At 41.3% G+C, this 25,154-nt stretch overlaps 1 protein-coding gene across 3 annotated transcripts in view; it reads left to right on the top strand.

Annotated features, from left to right (window-relative positions):
- Nucleotides 1–7,045: 7,045 nt before the first annotated feature.
- The window catches only part of ltbp3 (latent transforming growth factor beta binding protein 3), a 40,710-nt gene continuing 22,601 nt past the window's right edge, over nucleotides 7,046–25,154 (top strand). For all 3 annotated transcript variants that reach the window (XM_008276205.1, XM_008276206.1, XM_008276204.1), the window contains exons 1-4: nucleotides 7,046–7,647; nucleotides 23,592–23,870; nucleotides 23,955–24,118; nucleotides 24,205–24,310. In XM_008276205.1, the coding sequence (XP_008274427.1) occupies nucleotides 7,410–7,647; nucleotides 23,592–23,870; nucleotides 23,955–24,118; nucleotides 24,205–24,310 (787 nt within the window). In that variant the 5' untranslated portion in view covers nucleotides 7,046–7,409. The remainder of the gene's footprint in view (nucleotides 7,648–23,591; nucleotides 23,871–23,954; nucleotides 24,119–24,204; nucleotides 24,311–25,154) is intronic.

The raw sequence follows: 25,154 nt of genomic DNA, 5'->3' as shown, positions 1-25,154 counted from the left end.
CCGATACCGATATATTGGAAAAAACATTAATATCAGCCGATACCGATGTGGTCGCCGATATATCGTGCATCCCTTTGAACAACCAGTTTGAAATGTGTATGCTGTTGTTGAACTCAGTCTATAGTTGGACTCTTGTCAGAAGGCACAATTCTTTTGTGTTTCTACAACATCTGGTTTATAAAAATTATTGAGACATCTAGAATGCAATGATTTTTATTAAATATTTGAAGCTTAGATTTGGATCACTTTCACCACAGCATGGCTCGTCACACACGACTAGTTCAAGTAAAGTTAAAAATCCAATCATTCCCTCTGTTTTTAGTTTGGATAAATAGTTCAGTTACGGTCATTTTGTAAAAACAACGTCTTTCAAACACCACCGGCAGGTTTGGGGGCTCACAGCACTGAAACAGAGGTTCTTTTGAAATAGCTGATATAAACAAGTTGTTAGTGGAGTTATGCTCGCTTTAAACCAGATGATTATCACTGACTGCACGGACAATAAAACTAAAACAAGCCTGCGTTAAAGTAATCTATCAACCAGTTCTGCAGTGTGGTAACTCACTCCAAGTTAAAGCTGTCATCCTGGCTGTTTCATTTTATCGTATCATGGCAGGAAAACCGCATTAGCCCTGGAGGAGAGTTTCCACACGGACTGAAACGTTGCCAAGCAGATTGTGTAGGTGTTGAGGTCACGCCCAGACACACATCCCAAATAACAGCTTGCTCTTCTCTCCGTGCGGAGTAATGACGGCCGTGTTCACGAACACAAACTGCTGTTTAAGGGGGCCTTCGGTGTCATTATAGAAGCTCAACCTAACTGAAAAACAGGCGAATGTGTGATGGCACTACATCCATAATACCTAAAACATTTCTGTCATGTGCTGCTGATGCATAACATTCTCTGGTTTTTGTTTAAGTTCCTGAAAGTACCTAAACTTGAAGGTAAACTTATTGGATGTTTAATACAGTGTAATATAAAATACTTCATAATTATATTTCTTAAAGAAAGGTTAGACTGATCAAGGTTCACATGACGGGGTTTTTGTGTCTTCATGGGAATAATTCAAGATATAATAAAGCATCAGCAGTCACGGCTCCTGGTTGCTCCCACAGCATATTTGAAGGAAATATATAAAGACATGTTTAGGATTGTCAAATAACATTTGAGATGTTGTGTGTAGACAGAATGATTCATTCACAGTGAGCTGGATACACCTGTAACTTCACATAGTACATGATGGTACCACTGATAACCATAAATACACTTTGGTGTGTGCTCTGGTTTTCTTAGGCCATTATGTGTGCACTATTCTAAAAAAAAAAATAAAAAATCCCAAATTCAACATGTTACATCAGTGATTAGAAGCTCACAATCTGACATGCATTTTCAAATTCTATGTATTTTTATTAAAAAGTGTTTGATCATAAACCAAAATGATGAACAACCTGGAACTATAACCTGCTGCTGCACTGGAGGAAAAGTTTCAGGATGGCCTCAGTTATCACAGTTCATCCTCAGGAAGATGTGAGCAAGTATGAAAAAGAAAGTTCTATCAATCCCACTGGCACTTATTGAGACATGTTTCTTGAAATGACAAACGTTAACCTTATGGTGGCACCAGAGGATCACCAGAGTCATGAGGATTCACCCTTCTGGAGACCATGAATGTACAACATCCAGAGTGTAAAAATGTTCTGCGAGATTCTAAACTTCTATTGTTTCCATGCTGTTGAAAGAAAACGGTATGCAGCTGATCTTTTTTTTTTTTTTTTTTGCAAGTGCAAATCATCTCAGTATTGATCGTGGGCTTCAGCAGGGAAAGAGGATCCTCTGTGATCCATCTCATGTTCTGTAATGACTGTGAGCTGCTGCCATCAGGCTTGATGATACAGAACTTAATGGTGTAATCGATTTAAAAACTCCCATTTTGCCCGTATCAGTTGGCATATTAAACCATAGCATGAAACAAGCAGAGGTTAAAGAGGTTGTGCAGCAGGATGTAAACTACAAACTAATTGGGGCCTGAGGCTGAACGTTTTTATGTTGGTGTTTGACTTGCACTTTAATTACATATCACTTTTAGTTATGTGTACGTTTTCTATCTATCTATCTGTCCATCTATCCATCCATCCTTCCATCCATCCATCTGTCTATCTGTCTATCCATCTATCCATCTGTCCATCCATCTATCCATCCGTCCATCTATCCATCCATCCATCCAAAACTAAAACAAACCAGTGGATTTAATAGTAGGATGTCTTTACGCTGCCAGACCTCATTTAACCTCCCTCTTGTGTAGAGCCTTCTAATCCAGCGTGGCCTTTTACCCTTTGGATTACGTTGCTTCGACCGCTGGGCCAGTGGTCCATGTGAGGCTGCCATATATCCATAAAGCTGTAATCACTTCCCTTGAACTTGGCTCTAAGCCTCCCCTTTGGAAAAACTAAAAAAAGAAAAGAAAATCCCCACTGAGTAACATTAGGAGGTTTTTCATGAATCCAATTAAACTATATGCCTTTTTCATGGTTTATACTTGAGTTTTTTTGTAATATTTTTCATTCCCTCGGTGCGCTTAAACTCACTGGTGCGTGTTATTAACTTTGTGTCTTCCCTCCTCTGTAGTCTGTGTTTGTCCTCTCTGCTGCTGTTTCTGGATCCAGAGCTGCACAAGTCTGATCTGCAGTTCCTGGCATCGCTGACCTGTCCAGCGATTATTGTTCTCTTGTTTACTGTCTGTTTGTCTCTGCTTTCCTTTGTTTTTTTTCTCTTCTTTCTCTTTGCCCCAACTATTCATTGAGCCTGGCTCTGGAAGAGTTTTCTTCCTGGTTAAAGGGAGCTGTTCACCAATGTGCTCGATCAAAGGAGATCTTCAGATTTGTTCGGTGTGTCTGTATACATTTACAGGGTCGTAGCCTTGGTGATTAAATTAGTCAGGTACATTTGTGATGTTAATCTTATTTTGCTATTGGGAAGCATTTTTAGTCAGTGCCTGTTGTTTAAAATGTGCTGCATAAGTAACGATGACTTGACGTCTTGATTCTGAAATATAACGCTGCCAAACTATGCACTGTAAAAAATAATGATTTTTTTTGTTGTTGGTGGTTTTTTAAAAAAGTTTTTACCCATAACTTTTTGAACAATTTGCTGTCATTTTCCAGACTTTTTATGTTTGGTTAAATTACAGGTAATACTTTTGAAAAACATTGAGAAACAGTATTAATTCACAACAACAAAACAAAACAAAACCAGAACCGTACATAATGTCCACATGACAAACCTGCATTTGTATAAAGGGTAAGCATGTGTTTTACAACTCGTGACCGTAACATTGCATTATTTATTACTGTATTTAAATGAGCAAAAAAATGATATATTTTACAGATATTTGCCATAATTTAAAAGAAAAAAATATATATTATGACTTTAAAAATTGCAAATCATTATTTAATGGGTGTTTTACAGATTTTTTTGTTTTGTTAAATTACAGCTATGAACTAGTAAAATCACTGAAAAAACGTGTTAATTTGCATATAAACAAGTCAAAAAACAGAAGAGGAAAAAAAAGCAGACTGACTCTACATAATGTCCACACCAAAAATCATCTATTTTAAAATATGTGACTGTAAAATTACACTCATACTGTGTTTAAATTAGCCAAAAATGTAAGAATTTTACAGGTATTTGCTGTTATTTATTTATTTTTTACAGTTTTTTTAAAAAAAACTTTATTGTCAGATTTTCACCTTTTTTTCTTTCTTTTTTTGTAACAGAATTTTTTTTTCTTTTTCTTCTTTTACAGTGTGTTGATAATCTGACTGAAATATGTCGATTGTTGATCAACTTAAACTATACTGGTGGTGCTGTTAGTCAGTGGATATCATAATATGATTCTGTCAGTGGCTATGCTACTGTTTATTGCGCACTCCAATTTTTTACTTGTGACATTTCAAAACATTTCCCTTCAGTCAAATGCTGTTCTGATTGCAGTAGTTTCCTTTGCACATTGTTGCATACTCATGCAAGGGTTTTAATTTCAGTCTCCAGATAAACAAAGCTGTTTTTATCTTTAGGTTGTGTAATACGACTGTTTATTTGTCTTTTCTGTTTGTCTTTATTGTCTGGTGCAGTGAGTAACACTGAGGTTTCAGTTTTCAGAGGGGAAGTAATTATATTGTACTAACAATAATAGTCAGGCTTGGTTTTTGTGTGACCTACGATGTATTTACACTCAGTGTGTGTGTGTGTGTGTGTGTCTTGGCAGCCGATGATGCAGTGATGGCGAGCAGCAGCGGCAGCGGCAGCAGAGTAATGTGAGAGCAGCCTGTGAACTCCCTGTAGGCCCATGCAGTCATTTCCTCAGCGACTAAAAGTAAACACTCTCACTTTTTGTAAAGGAAGTGACTCAACTCTCTCTTCCTTTCTCTTTGTCTCTTTCTCACTTTCACCTCTTTGCCCATGTGACCCCGAGCACTGACCGGCCCTCGTCATCCAAACAGTCGCGTACCTCCACTTTGTCATTTCTTACATGTGACTTTTCACAGAATCACAGCTGGACGTATCGCTAGAATGACGTGTTTCAGCCTTGGATGCTGTGTTGAGTCACATTTACTGTCTGAACTTTATGATGTTCCATTCTAGTGGCGGGCAGCAGGGTTGGCTATTGTTTGTCTGAATGCATCGATGGCAAAGACGTATTTTGCTGTAGTTATCGGAGAAAACACACCAACCAACAATACAAGCAGAACAAATGCTTGTGCTTGTTTGAGAAAATTAATTTGACACTTTATTAACTTACATTTGAGATGTATTTACTGCCGTATGGAGCAACTTTTTTTTACTCTTTACTACATTTAATTAATCTGACAGTTAAAGCTGCTGCTCCTCAAGAAATTAAGGGTTTAGACGAGGCTTATGTTGGATTGCTGGAGTTAAACATCACCTCTAATGAAGCCTCTCCCTACGAATTCATCTCTGAGTATCAAAGGTACATGTTTAGAAGTTTCTCGCCAATGAAAATAATCCTTTCATGCCAATAAATGGCTTCAGTGTAGCTGAATGTGCAGATCTACAGTGCCTGTAAAAACTACAACCTTCTCTTAGAAATTTTCTCTGTTTATTTCCTTTCAACACTGAATCATGTCAATTTAATTTGTCTTTTTTAGATAAGATCACTTATATCCCTTATTTAACATTGTCTTTTAAAATTAAGTGACATAACTTTGTAGAAATCTGTTTTCACTTTGACACAGACGAGTCTTTTTCTGTAAATTCTTGCCATAAAAGCCAAATTACATGTTAAAGAACAATGAAAAGGAAAACTTCCAAGGGGTTGAATACTTTTTAAGTCCCTTCCTCTCTCTCCCCTCACTCGCTGCAGCTGGAGCACACCAGCTCACCTACTCAAAGTCTGTAACGCTCCTCCATGCTACACAATGGCAAGTTCTAATTATGACAGAAAAATTCCCTTTAAAGTAAATTCAAGTGTCCGTCAGAGGTATTTATTGCAATAATCTGTGTGGATGCTTACGAGACTGGTGTTCTCTTCAGGAAATAGACAAATGTATAAAATCACGCTCCATGTTAAAGGGAAGTTTGTCTCTTGTAAGGCTCCTAGTTGAAGGAATATGAGGTGGGGGTTGGTCTCAGCCTTCACATTAGAGAGGCCACGGCTAATATATGAAATATGCTAAAGATAACATGGCTCATGTCAGCAATAATATACAGTAACACCAGTGAGACTCACAGGAATCCTGGACTAATTCAGCTATATATGAAGCCAGTTGTAAAGACGAGTAATGACACAGAAAGTCCCACCCTGCAAGGTGACGAGATTAGATCCTTACGTTTGTTACATATGAAACCCTGCAAGTGCTAAATCAGTGTTTTAAAGATTGTAATCAGTAATGAGTTCACAAACCAAACTCATGATACAACACGTAGTGCACACTAGAACAGCTCACTCACCTATAAATCCTTGATGGAGATAAGTCCACATCCACACCGGTTTGTTTTGGGTATCTTTATGTGAGTACATAAATATTCATCTTTCAAAAGACAAAAAAGAAAAACGTCTAACGAGCTTTGGAGTTACAGATTCTGCTGATGTTGACCTCTACCTGACCCTGAAGACTCACATTCACTCTAAAGAGTACTTAAATAAATCTATTCCCATCACCTACACAAACGTTGTAAGATTGAAAAGATAAGTAAATATAAAAATAAATCCAATTTGCCAAGTTAGATAAACAATTTAGGTTGCCAACATTATATTAATAGGATGGGCTGACATAATAATAATAACTGCATCATATTGTGTTTATTTTAAACTCAAACTTCTGTTCTAGTTGATTTTAAGCTAAATTCAAGTTGAGGTAATTCATTAGAAATTGACTTAATAACCTGATTTTTCTTCAACTTGAGATCAAACTATCTTAACATGTCTGAACAATTTCAGACGAAAGCTAAAAAATAGCTTTGATTATAGAGGTAGACCTAATCCAGCTGACTCAGAGTAGTCTGCTGGATGAACAGAATTCCTTTAGAAGTCAAAAACAATTGATGGGACCTTTTTTGTTAAGTGACAGTGTAATATTTTCACATTTTAAATGTCTGTGAAACAAGGAGGATTGTTTTATTGATGTGATCACTGCAGGTTGGGTGAAGAAGGAGTGTTTTAGTCAGCAGTGATACTAAGGTAAGTCTCATTTACCTCCAGATGAAGCTGTTGATTTTTCAGTGTCAGTCTCACTTTGGGAACTAAACAAACACAAGCGTGTATGAAGTAATATATTACCTGTCAGGATGTTTTATTCAGAGTGACACTCACAGCTGTGCAGCGGTGATTTGCAGAGCAGAGCAGAGGAGGGGTGTCAGGAGAAAGAACCAACAAGGAAACCACTCTGAGCTTTGCTCCTGCACCGCCTGGCTGGCCTGCAGCCAGCTTTCTCCAGAGAGGGTTGGCTCACCCCTTCTCCTCTCCTCCTCCCTTCTCTCTCTCTCTCTCTCTCTCTCTCCCAAACCCACATACGCACTCTCTCCAACTCTCCAAAGCAACAGGCGAGAAGAAGAAGGAAGAACCACAAAAGCGAGGGGCAACTTTTTTTTTTATTGTTGTTGAAAAGATCTAGAAAACTTCCAAAGATGCCAAACGTGGCGGTTTCTCAGACGGATCACTTGCGAGGGAAGTGATTTTCCTTTTCCTTTGAGGAGAAAACAGGAGGGAGGACGCGCGTTTTTTTTTTTCTTCTTTCTTTTCTTTTTCTTTTTTTCTGCTTCTTCTCTCCTCTTTGCCGTATGAGACGTCAAAAATTCCCCGTCGGTGTTCACAGAGCAGGCGCCTCGGAGCTGGGAGCTTTGTGATCTGCATGTGCCCGGGTCTCTGTGGAGGCCAGTGAAGGATGCCAGGATGCCCTCTCTGATCGCCCGTCTGCTTGTCATCTGGCTGAGCGTCCACAGGCTGGTGTGGTGCACGGAGCGCTCCTCCACACGGGAGCGCTTCAAGGTGGTCATCGCGCCGCTCATCTGCAAGCGGATCTGCCTGAAGGGACAGTGTCAGGATACCTGCGAGCAGGGCAACAACACCACGCTGATCGCCGAGAACGGGCAGGCGGCCGACACGCTCATCGGACAGGGCTTCAGGGTCGGTGAGTGACGGGGAGGCTGGAACAATGCGCTTTATTTATGAGGGGATATAAATAGGCCGCTGCGATTAACTAATAGTGCTGCCCTGACCTCTGGGTTTATAGTTTTTTCCCCCCCTTCTGTGGAGCCTCTAGAGAGGTGAGGGAGGCCTGTTTGTTTGCTCATAAATGCACCTTTTTTGTGGACAATGAAATTGCTATGGGACTCCATAAAAATGCGTAAATACGCACTAGATGATGGGCCTGCTGACCACATTTTAATGTTATAACGAGGCAGTGGTGGGAAAAGTGTTCAGATCAACTACTTGGTTAACAAACAGGGTCCACTTGTGGTGAAATACAAGGAAAAGTCCAAGTTTGAAAAGCAGTAATAGCTGGAAAAGTATCCAAAGTGAAAGTGCTCACTGTGCTTTTTAGCCTTGTCTGTCAATTTGAAGTTGATCCAAGTTTTGCTTTTGTTTAATACAGATGTAAGACAGCATGGCTATGTAAAATCTTCTATTAACTTTCTTTTTTTATATGTGGCACCTTTCCTAAAGTAAGTTTTAAGATGCCGCACTAAGAAGACATTATAAAAACAAGGGATAACACCAACCAGACAACAAAGCAACTAAACCACAAAGCAAGGGATCAAAATGAAAGCAGAGCTACATCATAAATAGAATGAATTTACCTGTAAAGTGGCAGATAAGTTGAGAAAATGTAGTAATTTTGTGGTGAAAGTCTCCTAAATGTCAATACAATCTATGACCTCTTGTGTGATCATCATCAGCCACACAATCAAGTGTATTTGCTTCACTCGCGCCCTCATGGTTTGATACCTGCAGCCGATACCGTATGAATTCACGCCGTTAAGTCTTGTGTCAACTCTGCTCCGCAAATAAATAGGTGGCTGAGGCGAGGTGAGGTGGGTTTACCCTCCACGGCATCGCTGGAAAAATGCTCCCATGCTACACTTTAATTAGCAAGGCATGGCTCATTACATAGCATATAAATGTACTCCTAACATCTATGCTTTCACCCCCCCACCCCCTCCCCAACGTTGACTTCCAGTGTCTGGTTGGCATGAGTGGAGCCTTTTCTGTTGCTGTATCAGATCAGCTGTGGTGAGACATGGAGCCTCGCAGTCTACGTCAGTCTCCGGCCCAGAAATGGATTTGACTGATCCTCCTTGCTTGAAATTACTCAGAGTGGAGAATGAGCTACTCAGAAAGAAGAAGAAAAAAATGAGGAAAAAGTAGTACGAAAAGTACTGCGACGCACATGGTATAAGTGATTTTTAATCGCTAATTGACTACCAGTTTGTTCATCTCTGTTTCACCAACATAATTTAACGCTGATTGTGATGAACTCTGTTGTCGTTGAAAGCCAAAGCCACAGTTACGAGCCAATGGTAGGCTGCAGTAGCACTTAGTTTATTAACCAGCATCATATTTCTACGCCAGTCACATTCCTTTCACATCTTTCTAACTTAAAAACCATCAGTTTTCCCTTTAAATTCTTAAATCATCAGCTTCTCTTTGAGCTTACACACATGTTTTTATGCTTGGATTTTAAAGAACAACCTAAGATGCAGCACGACTAAACAGGCAAATGAGTCTTAAGCGAAGCCTGTAGGAGGTCAACAACCAAAAATCAGTAAGAATAAATCAGCTCTGTGTTGCTTCTTACAGTCATCTCACTCAGTTCTGCTCAGAGAAGCTGTAGTTTTCAGTCCACATGCAGCCTCTCCAGCTGTTTTCTCTGGTATGCCCATGTGGAGGTAAGCAGGCTGGATTTAATCGAGGTTAAGTGAATCCTCCTCGTAGCGCCGTGACCGGACTGTTCCTCTTTGACACTGTGTGGAGTCACAGAGTTGGCTCTGACAACAGTCTTCCCCCCCCTCTCCCCTTTTTTTCTGCCCCGATTTCCTTGCGGTGCGTCACGTTTCGGAGCTTCTGTGTCAAATAATTCAGGAGAGACATTAAATTCCAGGAATACCTCACGCTGCTTCACATTTGGTCTGGATAACGAATCTGCCATACAGTGACCTGCCTCGCTGGATTTATCTGAAAAGATCCTCGCTGAGTTGTATGAGTTTTTCGCTGGAGAGGGATAGAGGGGGTTTCGACTTTAAGCCTGCAGAGGAGATGTGTGCTGTTCAGTGTGAGCACTGGAATGTGGTGTGGACAAGTGGAAATTTCTCTCTCCCGTGTTAAAACGGCCATGGCTATAGCAGCAACAATATGAAGACTTTTCCATATTTGAGTGGCTGTGATGTCAGCACAGTGAGGCTGAGGTCCAGAGTGAACAAACCCGACTAAACCTTTCCTCAGAAGCAATATGGTTCCTGTCAGAGTGTGGAAGTGCAGAAATATCTCTCAGGATGTGTGCTTCAGTATGTACAAGGATTTCCAAAGGCTGAATTGGGTGAACAAACAAGTTGAGGCCCAAGAAACGGTCAGGTTTTAGTCATGATCTGGTTTCTGGGATTTCTGCCAACACATGAATGTCATTTAAAGGCCATAACTTTAATAGAGCGCGAAGCTTTTTCTAAATCTTTTTTTACTTTCACTGGGCAGGTTGACATGAGAAAGTGACTAAAACAGGAGGATGACAAACCCAAGTCCCGGTTTAAAACAGCTGGAGAACGGATCAATGCAGGCAGAGGTCTGTGCTTCTAAAGAAGAACGTTTCCAGTTTTTACAACGATATTAAACTGAGAAAAGCAAGCAAAATCCCATTAATAGCTTTAACCAGCAATTGTATGATATATTTTTAGGCATGTGAGAGTTGTAGCTCAGTGAATGGAGATGTAGGTTCACATCTGTCCACTCGTTGCTGCAGCAGATATCGACGCATCAGTAGGCTGATGATGTGCTGGTGGTGGAGGTAGACTCAAGATGAAGTTATATGTAGACTGTGTCCTTTCTGTTCCTGTTTTACTTTTTTACTTGTCCTGTAACACCTGTAGTCACCATCTTTCTCAGCTCAGCTGCTTGTTCCACCCGTTGTAGCTAATGTCTGAGAGCTGTGCTATTAATTCAGATTAGTGGGTTATTGAGGTATGTTGAGTTTAAAGCCAGAGTTTTCATTGTAACAAAGGTGGCTCTCTTTTAACCTGCTCAATCACCATGGTAACATATGCTGCAGCGCTAACCTGGTCCAGAGCAGGTTATTAGTTTTGGATTATGGTGGCATCATGGTGGTCAACCATTATGTTTTTTTTCTTTTCTTTTTTGATACCAATGCCAATTCTAAGTAATCAAGGGGACTAATAAACTGTATTTGGAATTATATACATGAAAAATGACAATCTTAAATCTTAAATGCCAGCAAAAACTTTGTTGAACTGTATCTGTCTATTTGTGTTTTGGACGTTTCATTAAAAGAAAGCTTTTGGAGATTTATCCTTCAGTGTTGTGAAAGGCGTCAGATATTGCTGCGGGCGAAATATTGCTCAAAACCACAGTGTGGTGACTGCAATTAGAGAGAGGTTGCTGCTTCATAGCCAAAGTAGCACAGTTTTAAAAGTAATTAATTCTGTTGTGAATCAGTTAAAAAAAAGGAAAAAAAATCACAACCCAGTTGTAAAAATCCTGAATAAACAAGCAGGTCAATAATCAGTGAACCCCTAGTGCAATACAACACATCACCCCAATACAACATCTCTGTATTAGTTTAATAGAAGGAGGATTATCTGTATTTCTGGTTGTATTAAAAGTTATATCTTGAGGATTTCTAAATACCCTGGTTTACTGTAATGATACCACCCAGGCCTATTGCTCAAAGATGAAGCCTACTGCCTTTCTTGATTCCCTGCCTTTCTTATCTAATCTTGTGCTGCCATGCACCATGCAAGTATCGGATAAAGACATTCGTGGTCCCTTTCTAGATGAATTTTTCACTGACAACTAGAACCCAATCACTACTGAATGTTTGGGGCCATTTTTAGGGAGTTCAAAATTCCAGTATCGAAATATTGACCCATCTTCTCTAAAGATACACATAGATAAATATATAGTAATTTCCAGTAACGTATTTCTCAAACTAAATCAAACCACTTAGCTCTGCTCTCAGCTGTGAGATATGCTCTGCTGCATGTGCTGCAGACAGTGTTACAAATAATGGAGTGTCTGGACAAGCAATGTGCTGACAGCATTTCTGAATTACTCCTTGCATATTTTTTAGCCTCATGTTCTAGTAAAAAAGTTTTTCAAATACATTTCTGTGGTAGGTAAATGGGCTGACCAATATATTGTTCAGGCTCTGCTGAAAACCGCTGCCTTCGTAGAGCGATGACCTGAAACTAAAGCAGTGAGCTGATCGGAAAGGTTGAGTCAGGAGGCATCTGATCCTCATTTGCATATAATAAATTGATTACACATTGATTAGAGCAGCTTGAAACAATTGCTTTTAGTTTGTCAGTTGTTCCAGCAGCACATTACCATGGTACGTGGCTGGAACTTTACTTTTTAAATTTTGCTAACTTTGCTTTTAACATTACTGGCTTGCAGACACTTTACTTTTAAAAAAACTTTTATTCATAAACATCAATCACCTACATTTATATCAAGCAATAAATATAAATAATAAGTGATCTGAGCAGGGTGTAATTATGCTGCCTCAGACTGGGACAGACAGTAAGAATGATCACAGATGTTCAGACAGAACAGATCGTCTCTGTCTGGATCACCTGCTCTACATGAGGACAAATCACCTGAGCGACATGTAGCTCCTTTCTACTTTCTTTGAGAGAGCGAACACACAGACAGAGATCAGTTATGGCTGAGTAAATAGCATTACAGGTCTGTTTAATGTACAGACAACCTCATGGTAGCGTCTACCTTTTTAATCATTTTACACGTGTCAATGCAAGTGCATTTAAAATATGTGAGGTATGCTCCGGTCATATGTTTCCAGGGAATCCACATGTCATTAAATAGATCTATATTTCCCTGTACACTTCCTAAAGCTGATGAAAGCGCAGAAACTTGAAATGCTCCCAGGCGTGTTGGCAGGCAGAGAAGAGTTGACGTTTGCAGCAGCGTATACCCTTTTCATTTACTCCACATGGTGTCTGTGTAAGTCATCACGGGGCTCTGCAGGGGCGGACGCAGAAACGTTGTTACCGTTTATGTCAGGAATGAAAGAATGAGTGCATATTGTTTAGCTTATTACGGCCGAATTTCTCTTATTGAGCAGCACAGCATTCAGAGAGAGTCGAGAGATGGAAAAGAGGAAGATCGCATGTGACGGGAGGCTGAAAGTTAGATTTTTAAATGTCAAAACTGCATGCTGATCTGATTGCAAACTCTTTTTCATATCTCTCTTCAACCTGAGGCTGTTTGCTGTCACGTGAAAACTATCTTTGTGATGATCTCCATGTGCTTGGCTGACAAAATATCTAACTGCCAGCTATTATACACAGGTTTTCATCTTCCACGCTTGCTGTAAACTGTTGGAGAGGAGGATGTTTTTTGTGTATGGGTGTCTGTCTCAGACTTATTTTCGGTAGTCATCAAAGAAACCCCTCCAAAATACAGTGGTTACATAAAAATCTGTACACACGCCTTGGTCGTTGTGATTGAAGTGTGGTTTTTTTTCCAACAAGAATTAGTCCAAGTCTAATTTTTTTCCCTTGCCGTTGCTAGCACAGAGGCATCCCATATATCAGCCTTACTGACAGCAGCTGCTCTGCTCCCAGACAGGCCTTCGAGCCTCGTCTCTCCTCAGCAGCATCTCATCATTATCGGGGGCTCCAGACATCCAGGCTGCTCTAGATTCCCGTCTTTTTCTGGAATAACTGAGAGCGTGGCGCCTCGTGTTACCCGGGGAGGCCTTATCGTATCCCGGTTTGGACTTGTCTCCCCTAAAATGGGCATCATGACGAGTGGAAATGGCTATTTCAGGATTTCCCATGTGGTTTTGTATTTAGAGTAAAGTGACAGTAGTAGCCTTGTGGTTTGTTTTGGTTTTCCCTTGGCATAGGTCAGAGGTCCATGGGAGCCTGAAAATGAAGACAAGTCGAGTTAAATACAGTAGGCGAGCCTGGTTCTGCTTTCTCTCTATTTAGGGAGGGGAGTTTATTTTACCTTTCAAAGCCCTCTGCTCTTCCCCACACACTCTTCTTTCTCCCGTGCCAAACTTTGGAGAAGGCGGTCTAACACAGGCAACCAAAAACCTGCAGCACTCCGAATTTTTGCCGCAGGTTGGACTGAACTCAGAGGCGAAGCTGGGCACGGCTCCCGCGCTCACGCCCTCTCAAACACAAACACACACACACACAATCGTGAGGGTGTCTCATGCACATTCATTTGCAGCTTAATAATCCCGAAAGCTTCTTACGTTTGGGGAAATGTGCATTGTGTGGATTTGCAGCGTGATCGTGAACCTCTTGTTGAGGCTGACTTTTAATATGGGTGCACATTCTGTCACCTCGCTCTGTCTATTTATGCTTGTTGGAAAAAATAATACATGAGGGTTATTTGGGGTCTTGTGAGTTTATTAACCTTTCACTGCCAGAGGGGTCACTATATGGAACCACATGTGATGATGCTGTGAAAATCTGCAAGAAAATAAACATGCCATGTATGCAGAAATATATCAGAGTGACTTTTAAAAAAAGTGTTTGTAATATAATCCGGGGACATTGTATTATTGTATACGACTGATAATATGTGGAGTCGCTGAGCTGTGAAGTTTAACAAACTGAACCAAAAACAGCTTTGATTTTGTGCTTCCTGCTCTTAAACCCGTTAGACAGTCCAACAATGTGATGAATGTGTGTCCAAATTAATCACAAAGTTGTGAGAAATAACAAACAGTGACAAAGAGAATTAGTCAGTTTCTTCTAATTTCATCGCAGCCAAGCGTGATTGTTAAAAGGCTTTCGATCCCTTTCAGTTTTGACTTTTTTTTTGTTTTTTTTACCAATTGTGCTGCTCATTCAGAGCCAGAATCCACACCATCTTTGCAGGAGTTTCCCATGAAATCACACTCCTCCAGGTTTAAGGGAAAAAAAGAATCACATTAAACTCAATTTGGAAAACAAAGCAGCAATTAGAGCTGGGGTTTTCAAAAGAGGAACAGTGTGTATATTTGCATGCGAGCGTGCTCAGGAGCAGCGCACTGAACCCAAGTCAAACAAACAACCTTCTTTGCCATCTTTAACACTCTCCTCCCATTTGCGTAGCGAGGGGGGGCGAAGAGAGAGAGAAACGGAGCAGTTATTTAAAGCCACTCGGAGGAATGCGAGCGCTCGGGACTGCACCCACACCGTGCAGGACCCTGTAGCTGTAGCGATTAGCCAGGGTAAACAGAATAACACGGACTCTGCCAGCGCTGCCTCTCTGCCGCCGCCTGAGACTGTGTAGCCTGCAGACATTACCTGCCACGCGCTCCACTGCTGAGGATCCCACAGGGCAGGTATCTGACATAATCTCAGCAGAGCACTGTCAGCACTCCTCTACCTGCCTGCCCTCCAGTCCCTATAGCTCAGGCTTTTAGATAGTCATTATATGACATCATCCGCGGCGATGCCAAGATCCTGTCTGCCTCTCTGGCTCTCTTTCCACAAACATCTCTGCCATAGGGGAGTGACAGGGCAATGCTGGATGTGTGCCCACCCAAGAGCTATGTAAACCACATCGCATATTTCCATGACATGCGAAAATCGCATTGTGCAAAGCAGAGTTTGATTTAGATTTAGATAATTGCAACCCTTCCCACTCAAATCCTTCCTGATCTCCTCTGATGATGGCTGCTTCAGGAGGGGCTTTCGCTCGTCGTCATCGCCCGCTTTCTGTAACGTGAACAAACTGTTGTTTTAGGCTGACTGCGAGAGGTAATGAATGCCTTTGGTGACAGCGCTCCATCCAGGCAAAGGGCAGCGCTATTGTTTGGTTAGCTGAAGCAGAAGCCGCTCAGAGTTTCTTGGGGGGTTGGCGCAGCTCGGAGAGTCTTGTAGGGGGGGGGGGAAGGAGGAGGAGGAATGCGTACGCAGGTTTGTGTTTTGAAAAGGCAGTGATTATGTCATTTACTCCCAACGTCTGGCTCAGCTGCAGCAGTCTGACCCACTTCATACGTCGCTCCGCACTCGGAGCGGTATGCGGTCTCACAGTGCCAGTCGATGGTAGGTGTATTTGGGGACGCGGTTTCCTGCTTTGGAGCTGATGGTGAAGGGAAGCACGTCATGATGGGAGCCGGTCTCCCATTCTCTTTTTAAACAGTGGCCCTGGTGGAAAGTGTGTTCACCATTTACTGGAGACGGTGTTGTTTAGTCATGACTGTCACGTCATGGAAGTTAAAAAAAAAAATACCATAACGAGGAATGCTCTAAGAGATGCTTTTTAACAAGGACTGTGTACTGTTAAAGGGTCACGGCGCTGAACTCACTGAGAGCTAATGCATCTCTGGGCTGCTTTTAGCTGCTTCGAAGTCATTGTTTTGGTTTCTCAGGCAGGGCGTTGACACAAATTGAATCTCACCACTTTCATATGCCACACCAGACCGAGCTCGTATGATATGAAGCTACAGTGGTTATGTTTTGTTGTGGGCATTAACCCTCTGAACCTCAGACAGTTTCTGCTTTTACTCCTCTTACATTTTTCCTCACTATGGGCTCATTTTTCACTGCGATATAAAGTCTATCAGCTCTATGGAAACAGCACGACCATGACGAGACGTAGAGAGAACCCAAAACGTCCTCTGGGGGTAATGACACAGTTATAACGCCATAATGACGACTCTTTTCCAAAAAATAACAAATCCTGGATTCAACATGTCCAACATGTGTTAACAATACTGGAAGAATGGTGACGCTACATACTATAGATATTTTACTATTTGCTGGTACTGCTTACTTACTTGCTTGCTATCTACTCTGTGTAAACACTGCCTGCAGTTCAGCCAAAGTCCCGAAATGTTTGTCTCCCTCATGGCTGGTCGCAACTGAGTCACTAATGGCAGTTTATTTTTGGAAGATTTTAAATGAGACGTGTATAATGAAGAGATTTTGATGATATATCCCGGTTTTAAGCTTAGATTTTGATCATTTTCCTAACAGGACGTCACACAAGACTAGTTCAAATCGCATCAAAAAGGTGAAAATCTAATAATTATCTCTGTTTAATGGCTTCTAGCTCTGATGGTTTGTGTCTTTTTGGCGTCTTTTAAAAAATACAATGTCTTTCGAACCCACTGTTGGGTTTTTGGTTTCAGAGGGTTAAAGAGCCCATATTATGCTGTGTGGGTTTTTCCTTTTCCTTTGTGTGTTATCGCTTTTATGTGCATGTAGACGTTCTACAAACTCACAAAGCCCAAAGTACACAAATACACATCTGCTTGAAACGCATTGTTTGAAGTACAGGCTTTTCTGCTGTTACTTATTTATGTCACCATGTAACACATTTGCATAACACCTGCCAAGCAGCTAGTTTGGTGTCAAACAAAAAATGTTGTAGCTTCCTCACAGTCACAAGAGGCGCTTCTGCTGGAGCTACATCCTTAAAGTAAAAGATCTAGGGTCACAGTATGTGACAGACATTACCTCGCTTTCATTAGGTCAGCTGACCGATCAGAGCTTTTCAGGAAAGAGACAGGAACTAAACCGGCACATTTTATTTCAAGGGTGAGAGGCAATGTACAGCAGAGGAACAAGAATGTGTTTTTTGAACATTAAAGCATCCAAACATATTCTAGTCTTCCCCAAAAATATAATTTTGAATTGTAAAGTGGATAATATGGGCTCTTTAATTAACCTTGTGAAAACACTGATCACATGTAAATCATCACGTTCATCAATAAGTCAGTTCTTCCACTCAGACTGCAGGGTGAGATGTGTTTGGAAGTCTGCATCAGCAACAGTTAGAAAACACCACCAGTGGAAACTCAGCCCATGATCGTATCACAATCCCTGCCTCAGCCAGCGAGGTCATGGAAATGGTGGCACGTCGACCAAAAAGACGTTCATTTTTAAATCTCCGAGTGGGTTGATTCAGGCTGAATCATAGTGAAAGTGACTCAGTGGGCATCGTCACTGATTTCGGCGTCTGAATCCTGCAGTCTGGGTAAACTGCTGCTCTGCCAGGAGACTGTAGTCACAGAATGGGACAGATCAAGGCATTGTATCATGCGTATGGTTGGAGATTATGTCTGCAGTAGCTTTTAGTTCAGCGAGCTGCGGTTTGTAGGACTGTAATTTGTTGTTTTTGTGCTGGGAGGGTGCGGCTGCGGCTGCGAGGACCCTGCAGAGGGAGGGGGGGCCAATGATGCGTCATCTCCAGACAGACAGGAGTGAGTGGGTGGGTGGGTGTTCACGGGGCACCCAAAGGCCAACCTTCCCTTTCTTTCTTTCTTTCTTTCTTTCTTTCTTTCTTTCTTTCTTTCTTTCTTTCTTTCTTTCTTTCCTTTAGCTTGTAACACAAGTCCAGGGTTGTCGACTTTTCCCACTGTTTATTACCTGTTCTTTCGTAAAGCATGTGTATCTCAGTCTGTCTTTATGTGTTTTCACATCATGTCCTGCTGGATACACTTGGCTTGCTTACTTAGCAGTTGAGGAATGTACAGTATGTTTTTTTCTAAACGGGGGGGAACAAAAAGTGTCTGGAAATCACAATAATCCCACTGAAACATCTCATTATTCTTTATTTTCTGGATTTTTTTTTTACATCCCTCCTGCTCCGTGCTGCTTTATTCCCTCGTTCTCCCAGATATATGATATAAACGACAGATATATGTTCCCTCTACCCTCTCATGCTGTGAAGAAATCTGTTTTTCTCCTCTCCTAGTTAATGGTGACATTTCGAAGAAAGAGCTCTCATTTGTATGTCACATGAAACACAGACGATAAGAGCTTGAAGACAAACAGACTTCCCTCCTTCTGTTTCAATGTGCCACTCAGACCGCTCCTGTAGCCGAAGCGAGCGCTGTGTGGGAAAATTATACGTTTCCCCCTCCACTCCTGGAACGTACCTGAAAGCTGATGTTCAATATTAAATTAGGTTTCAAAGACGTGACTGCAGAGGATAAAGTGAGCTTTGAGTGTTTGCTTAGCTTAACTGAAGCCATACTTTAAAGAGACACGGCTGTGTGTTCAATGGCAGCGCGGTGAAATTGAAGTAAATTAAACAACGCTTTGTGCAGATCTTAATGCCACAAATGGATTGTTCTACACTTCCCCCTTTGACTAGAGCATGTGGAAAATAATGTTCACGATAACACACCAGCTTCCAAATCACAAGTCCCACCCCCCTCCTCCATTCAGCCAGCCAGCCCTATTCATGCCTCACATTCATTTAGACCACTAAATAACTCTTAGGCACCTTTGATTTTTAATAACACACCACCTCTAGGCTCAGGAATGTGTAAGATCTGTAAAGACAAAGGTGTGGTACCAAACAGAGGGCGGCTGCCGCTGAGACGCTCACTGACAAAAGACAGTCAATGAGCGATTTGGTAATCATAAATTCTGCTAATGAACTCTGAGGTGATGATTTAAAAGGGAAAGTCCGCTGGAAAGTCAAAATTCTCCTTATGATCTCAACTTTTTTTTAAGCTTTCTGCTCTTTTCAGTATGCAGTGTGGCGCAGTCCCCCCCTAACCACAGCGGCTCTCCGGGAGACGATACGCCCACCGCTTAATAGAGCTCATACGCCCATTTACATACGGGATCTGCAGAAAGCATTAGCCTGTGCATCGCCAGTGTTCCTCGAGCTCAAATGAAGGAGGCAGATGTGAAATAAGGGAGCGCACAAATCATTCAGTCTCGCTGGAGCCGTGGAGACAAACAGACATGAGACGGCTAATTTAAACAGAAATCCAATAATCAGGGTAATAGAGGCGTGGAGAGCTGTTGTAATACCACCTGTTGTTGGGAGATTTGGCTCGATGCTGATGAAGCTGGAAACGTTCCTCACTGCTGTATGAGGATGAGTTTACCTTATAATCACCTGTCTGCAGTGATATTGATTGGATTTGCCAGTTAATTTACTTTCTCTGCAGTTAAATGCTTTTTTTGGCCTTAATTATAGTTTAAAAAAAATAAATTCAGGTTGGGGGAAATGGTATTTTTCCACTTACCCAACCAGACTCTGGGTAAGTGGAAAATTACATTAGGCAATTTTATTCACTGCGTAAATGTAGTGTACCTTTTTTTTTTTTTTTTTTGGTAAAGTTGGGACTCTTATTTCAATTGCTGTATCATGAAAAGTTGTGTTATAATTGTGTTCCCATGGAGGTATGTAGAGAAGAACTTATGAAAGATAAACAAGAAAGTGCAAAAAATAAAGGTTTAACTTATGTAAAAAGTGGACGTCAATGAAACAGCAAGTCTGAAAAATAAGAAATTACACCATTTCCACTATAATAATTCGCTTCCTTGACAAACATATATCCTCAGTCCACCCTACTGTTGCTCTTTAGACACTTACAAAGAGAGATTTGAAATTTTATTATCAAATTCTGTTTATAATTTCTTATAAGTAGTGTTACAAAAGTTACAGACTAGTTCAGTCAGAGCTGCCGTTTCAGTTTGCCCAACTTCAGAAGTATATTTTTGATCCTGTAAACAGCTGGGAGAAACAAACAAGGGATCAAATTTCCACTGAAGTGGACGATCCTTCGTGCCAGGGCTATAAAAATGTAATTTATGTACACTGTGAATGGCATACTCTTTTTATTGCTTGTTTCCTGTTTGAGGCAACATGTGAAATGGATAAAACTGTGTGTTTTATGAGTCAGTGTCAAACCGACCAGCGGTGGTGGAAGGTAACGAAGTACATTTACTCGAGTATTGTAGTTAAGTAAAATTTAATCATGTATAATATAATTTTATGTTACTTTATACTTCCACTCTGCTGCATTTCAGAGGGAGTTATTGTACAGGGATTAAACAGGGATTTTTTTCCCCTCTAAACTTCTGACATGATTTAATTTCAATAAATGTTCAAATGATCTAATTTCTCACCAAAAATCCGATATTAGAGAGAAAGATCAAAAGCTGAAAACAGATTTGTGTTTCTGTCTTCTTTCCTCTTCCATTAATCATCCGAGGACCCTCAGATTCATCTGCTGTCTCTGTATCTAAACTGTATATAAAGTGGTTCAAATGACTCCACCTGCAGCAGCTACAGCAGTAAAATGCTGCTGACACACTGATGCTTCAGAAATAACGATCTCTTGACGTCATGTGTAATAATATATCAGTCAGAGGGACCAAATCAGCACTTTTACTTTGATTCTTTAACCACATTTTGCTGCTGGTTCTCTTGTACTTTCACTTAAGTAGGATTTTCCATGCTTTATTTTACTTGTAATGTAGTGTTTTTACATATCTGCATATAAACCACATTGAGCTCCATTTTACAGTGTTAAAAATCTATTATTTCTATGATCAGCACTGTACAGTATAGCATCACACTGACCTAATTTCACAACGTCAAAAGGTCCCATTCACAGGACCCCCAGCGCCGTCTCCACCCATGAAATATAACCCTGATCTGAAATATGATTTCCCTCCTGTCCTTTGTGTTCATTATGTAGCTCAGGCTACATCAGAGCGCCTGGCCTCACTCAGACACCTTCCCAGCCAGATGGGGCCTCCGTCCAGACTTTGCCTACAATATGTCATCTCCCCCCGTCTCTGTGGGTTCACATTGTGTAATAATGCTTGGAAGGAGTTTCTTCTGCTTTCTTTCTATGTCTGCGATCTCAATTTTCAACCCACGCATCTTTCCCAGTTTCCTCTCATTCTAAATCCAGGACTGAGGCAAAATCCGAACCATGGAAACTGGAGCTCTCATGTCAGACGAGTCTGTCTTCAGTCTCGCCGTCTTCGTCCTACCGTGCCCGCCGAGCCTTCCAGCTTCAGTGTGTCGCTGCCTGCACCTCGTCCTGGCGGTTAAAGACCACTGTCACACGGTGGAAGGCAGCGTCTGAAATATCCGTGATGCCTTAGATTTAAAATATTCTACCCACTACGGGTGTTTCATTGAGGTTCTTTCATTTTTCTGCCAGACTTTCACTATGTGAGGATGTCCCTGCTGTGTTTAAAGTGATCTAGTCCCTTAATTACGCTGCAGCCCAGACTCCCTGGCAGTCCGCACCTAATTACTTCCATGTGCACACACTTGGCTCAGCGGCAGAAAGAGGCCTCTTCTCCTCTCCTCTCCTCTCCTCTCCTCTCTTACAGTACCGATTGTAATTCTGTGTATTTTTGCAGCAAAGCTAGTTGTATTTGCAGTAGTAGCAACAGAGGCAGGCGTAGTAATTCAAGTTTTTATGTCTGCAGTGAATGCTGTGTTTTAATATTTTGAGGGATTAAGCAGAGTTGATGTCGGACGGATGATAGACTGATGGATGCGTTGCAGGTGGAATAACTGGGAAGAAACCAGGGAGAAATAAAAAGGGAATTGCAATAAATGTCTAAAAGTTTGGATCTTTTTGTTAAAGTGGGGAGGATGTGGAGAGAACTTACTGGATAAAGTACATTTAGGAAAACAATGGAGCTGAAGAATGACACTAAAACGTACTACAAACACTAAATGTGAGCACCTGGTCATTTATAGTCTTGTTTATGTCCTTTTTGACCGACTACAGCGATGGAAAGATGGATTGTCGCTGTCAGTTAACTTTCCTGTTGTTTTCTTGAATATTTGCTAACTGCTTCTTTTTGATCAACCAGCAGTCTAAAACCCAATGATACTGAATTACCAATCACACAGGAATGAAAAAACCTAAAATAATCACATGTGAGGAGGTGGAACTGGTACATTTTTGGCATTTTTGCTTAAAGGAATAGTTTCAAATTTGAAAATTTTGTTTCTGGCAGATACTTTGAATCCATGTTTACCCTAAAATGACAAAAATAATACAATTCCTGTAATTAAATACTAATTACTTTGGCTTGAATTTGTTTTATACATGCAAAAAGTGTAGAAGCAAGCATCGGTTTCTTGACCACAAACTTCCACAAGTCGCCTCGCAGCTGCTCAGTTACTTATCAAAATAGCTGCTGATTAATTAGGTATCACTCAGTTAACTCACTCTGTTTTTGTTGTGGGGTTTATGATGCTGAGTTCAGGTGTTTGGCTGCTGTGATGAAATAAGTTTTTGTAGAAACCATGTGCTTCTACTTAATTACATGTACATGCAGCGTAAGGCGTTGAAACATGTTTTTGGTGTTGACACTCAGGCATATTGGCTCAGACTTTTAGATGTTATCCAGCCATCAAATGTATAAAAGGTGCTGAAGTGACGTGACCTTCCTGCATGAACTGTAGTTGTTGCTTTATTAGCTGTCGCACTACAAGTAACATTGTTCGGCCTAATCTCTCTGGCTTCATCTCTGCTTGTTTTTTCTGCTCTCTATCTCTTTCCTCTGATTGTTCTGCTGCTGGACAGAACACAATGGGAGAGCCAATAAAGCTGCAGTGAATACTGTATATGCCATGAACCTCTCTCCAGCCAGCAGCTTTCCCACAGATTTCAAAATCTTTCCCATATGCCAGAATGAAGCTGTTACACAGATCAATGACTTTACCTGCTTTCCTGCTAAACCGCCTGGCCGCGGCCGCCCGTCAGTCCGTCAGGCTCATGTGATTTTTACAGTGGTCCAGTTCAAAGTGAATATTTTACGTGGCCCTGGTTATGCCACAAGATTTCTCTGCCTGCCATATTTATGTTATATAACACTAAATCCTCAGGCTGTTCACGTGATCTAATAAAAGTCAATCTCTCTCTGAACTCAATAGATCTTAAATCACAATATGAATAAATATTGATGGATTTAAAAACATGCTTCCATCTGTCCCTTTGTTTTACTACATTCTTGCACCAGTGATGTTAGTAATTTCTTCCTGCCCTCTGATGTGATTCATATCTATGAACCTGTGGGAGTCTCTGCACATCTCAGCATAACAAATTCCTTCCTGGTCTCTTTCTCTCTCTCTCTCTCTCTCTCTTTGCAGTTGTGTGTCCCCTGACATGTATGAATGGAGGAGTATGCAGCTCAAGGAAGCACTGCCTGTGCCCTCCGGGCTTCACCGGTCGGCTCTGCCAGTTTCCACTCCAGCAGATGCGGCAAGCTCAGGCAGCGCGAGGCAACAAGCAGCCTGTGTACCCCGTACCTTTGAAGCCAGACGGCCAGAAATTCGTGGAGCATTCAGGCATTGGGAGGACGCAGTTGACGCAAACACACTCAGTTTTCACCCTGCCTTTGTCACAAGTTGGGCACCACTCATCAGAAGGTATCTAGAGTTGGCTTCAGCACTTTTCTCTTTGATTTGTGATCTGTTTAAAGCGTCTGATATCTACCTTTTCTCTGTTTTCAGTGCAGATTAACGTACGTGTCCACCACACGCCGGACACTTCCGTAGTCATTCAACCTCTGGACACGTCAGATATCAAACCTCCCCACAAGACGGGGCCTCGTCTGATCCCATCCAGACACAAACCAAAGGGGCGCTGCTTCCAGGAGACGACGCCCAAACAAGCCGTGAGTTCAGTCACGAGTCGAGGTGATTATTATTATTATTAAACTCTAAAATGATTTTCACTAATAATGTTTCTCCATGTTTTTAGTGCAACAGCACCCCGCTACCCGTTCTGACCAATCAGGAGGATTGCTGTGGCAGCGTGGGGAATTCGTGGGGACAGAACAAGTGTTATCAGTGCCCCAAACTACCAAGTGAGTTACACTGAACTTCAAGCATTCCCTTTTAATTACTTGTCTAGTTTAGATGCTAGTTCAGACATTTGTTCGACAGCATCTAGCATTTATATACGTGCCAAAAACAGCGTTCCGTGGTAGATTTTTATGCAATCAACATCTTGTGTGTTCCCTGCGAATAAATTACTGTTTATTGAGCCAAAAATGTCAAGCATTCCCACCAATTTGTACCTTCCATCTTATGAAATTATGGCCCTGGATTAAAACAATCACTTCGTACCTCTATAAAAAAAAAAAAAAGTGTTTGAATGTGTACATGAAAGTTAGTGGTAAGGTGGGGTAGGGAGTGTGTGAAATGTTTGGAAGGAAAAAAACGGAAGAAATTACGGGAATTACACACAGACAGTGAGACAGAAAAAGAGAATGTGGAAAATAACCCTCTACTTAAGCATGTTCCTATGGGCCTGCCCAGTGCAGGACTGTCATCACACTGCAGGAGATTGAATTTCAAGAAAATCTTGGCTACTCACGTTTTTCCACTCCGCTATTATTCCGTCTCTCAGTTCTGGCTCAGACAATGCGGCCTTTGACAAAACCTGATACTGTTCGTCTGGTTAGTCTTTAGACTACTGGGTTCTTGCCCAGAGTGCTGTCTGTTTTGTTACGCTCGTGTCCATTTTTTAAGCTCCTCTTCTTTTCATGAAAAAAAGGCAAAGGTGAGCCGTGATCCTGGCCCCTACTTTCATTGTGCTTCCATAATGTGCAGCGTGGCCACAGCTCTGTAATATAACTGCTTTACGTGTTTTTACTCCCTCATGGAGAGTAGTACAGACCTCTGTGTTCGGAGTTCAAGGCTTATTTA

This window comes from Stegastes partitus, unplaced genomic scaffold (assembly GCF_000690725.1).
Source record: "Stegastes partitus isolate 25-593 unplaced genomic scaffold, Stegastes_partitus-1.0.2 Scaffold67, whole genome shotgun sequence".
In the NCBI taxonomy this organism is placed as follows: domain Eukaryota; kingdom Metazoa; phylum Chordata; class Actinopteri; family Pomacentridae; genus Stegastes; species Stegastes partitus.
The sequence above is the reverse complement of the archived record's forward strand: the minus strand, read 5'-3'. Positions and strand labels throughout refer to the sequence as shown.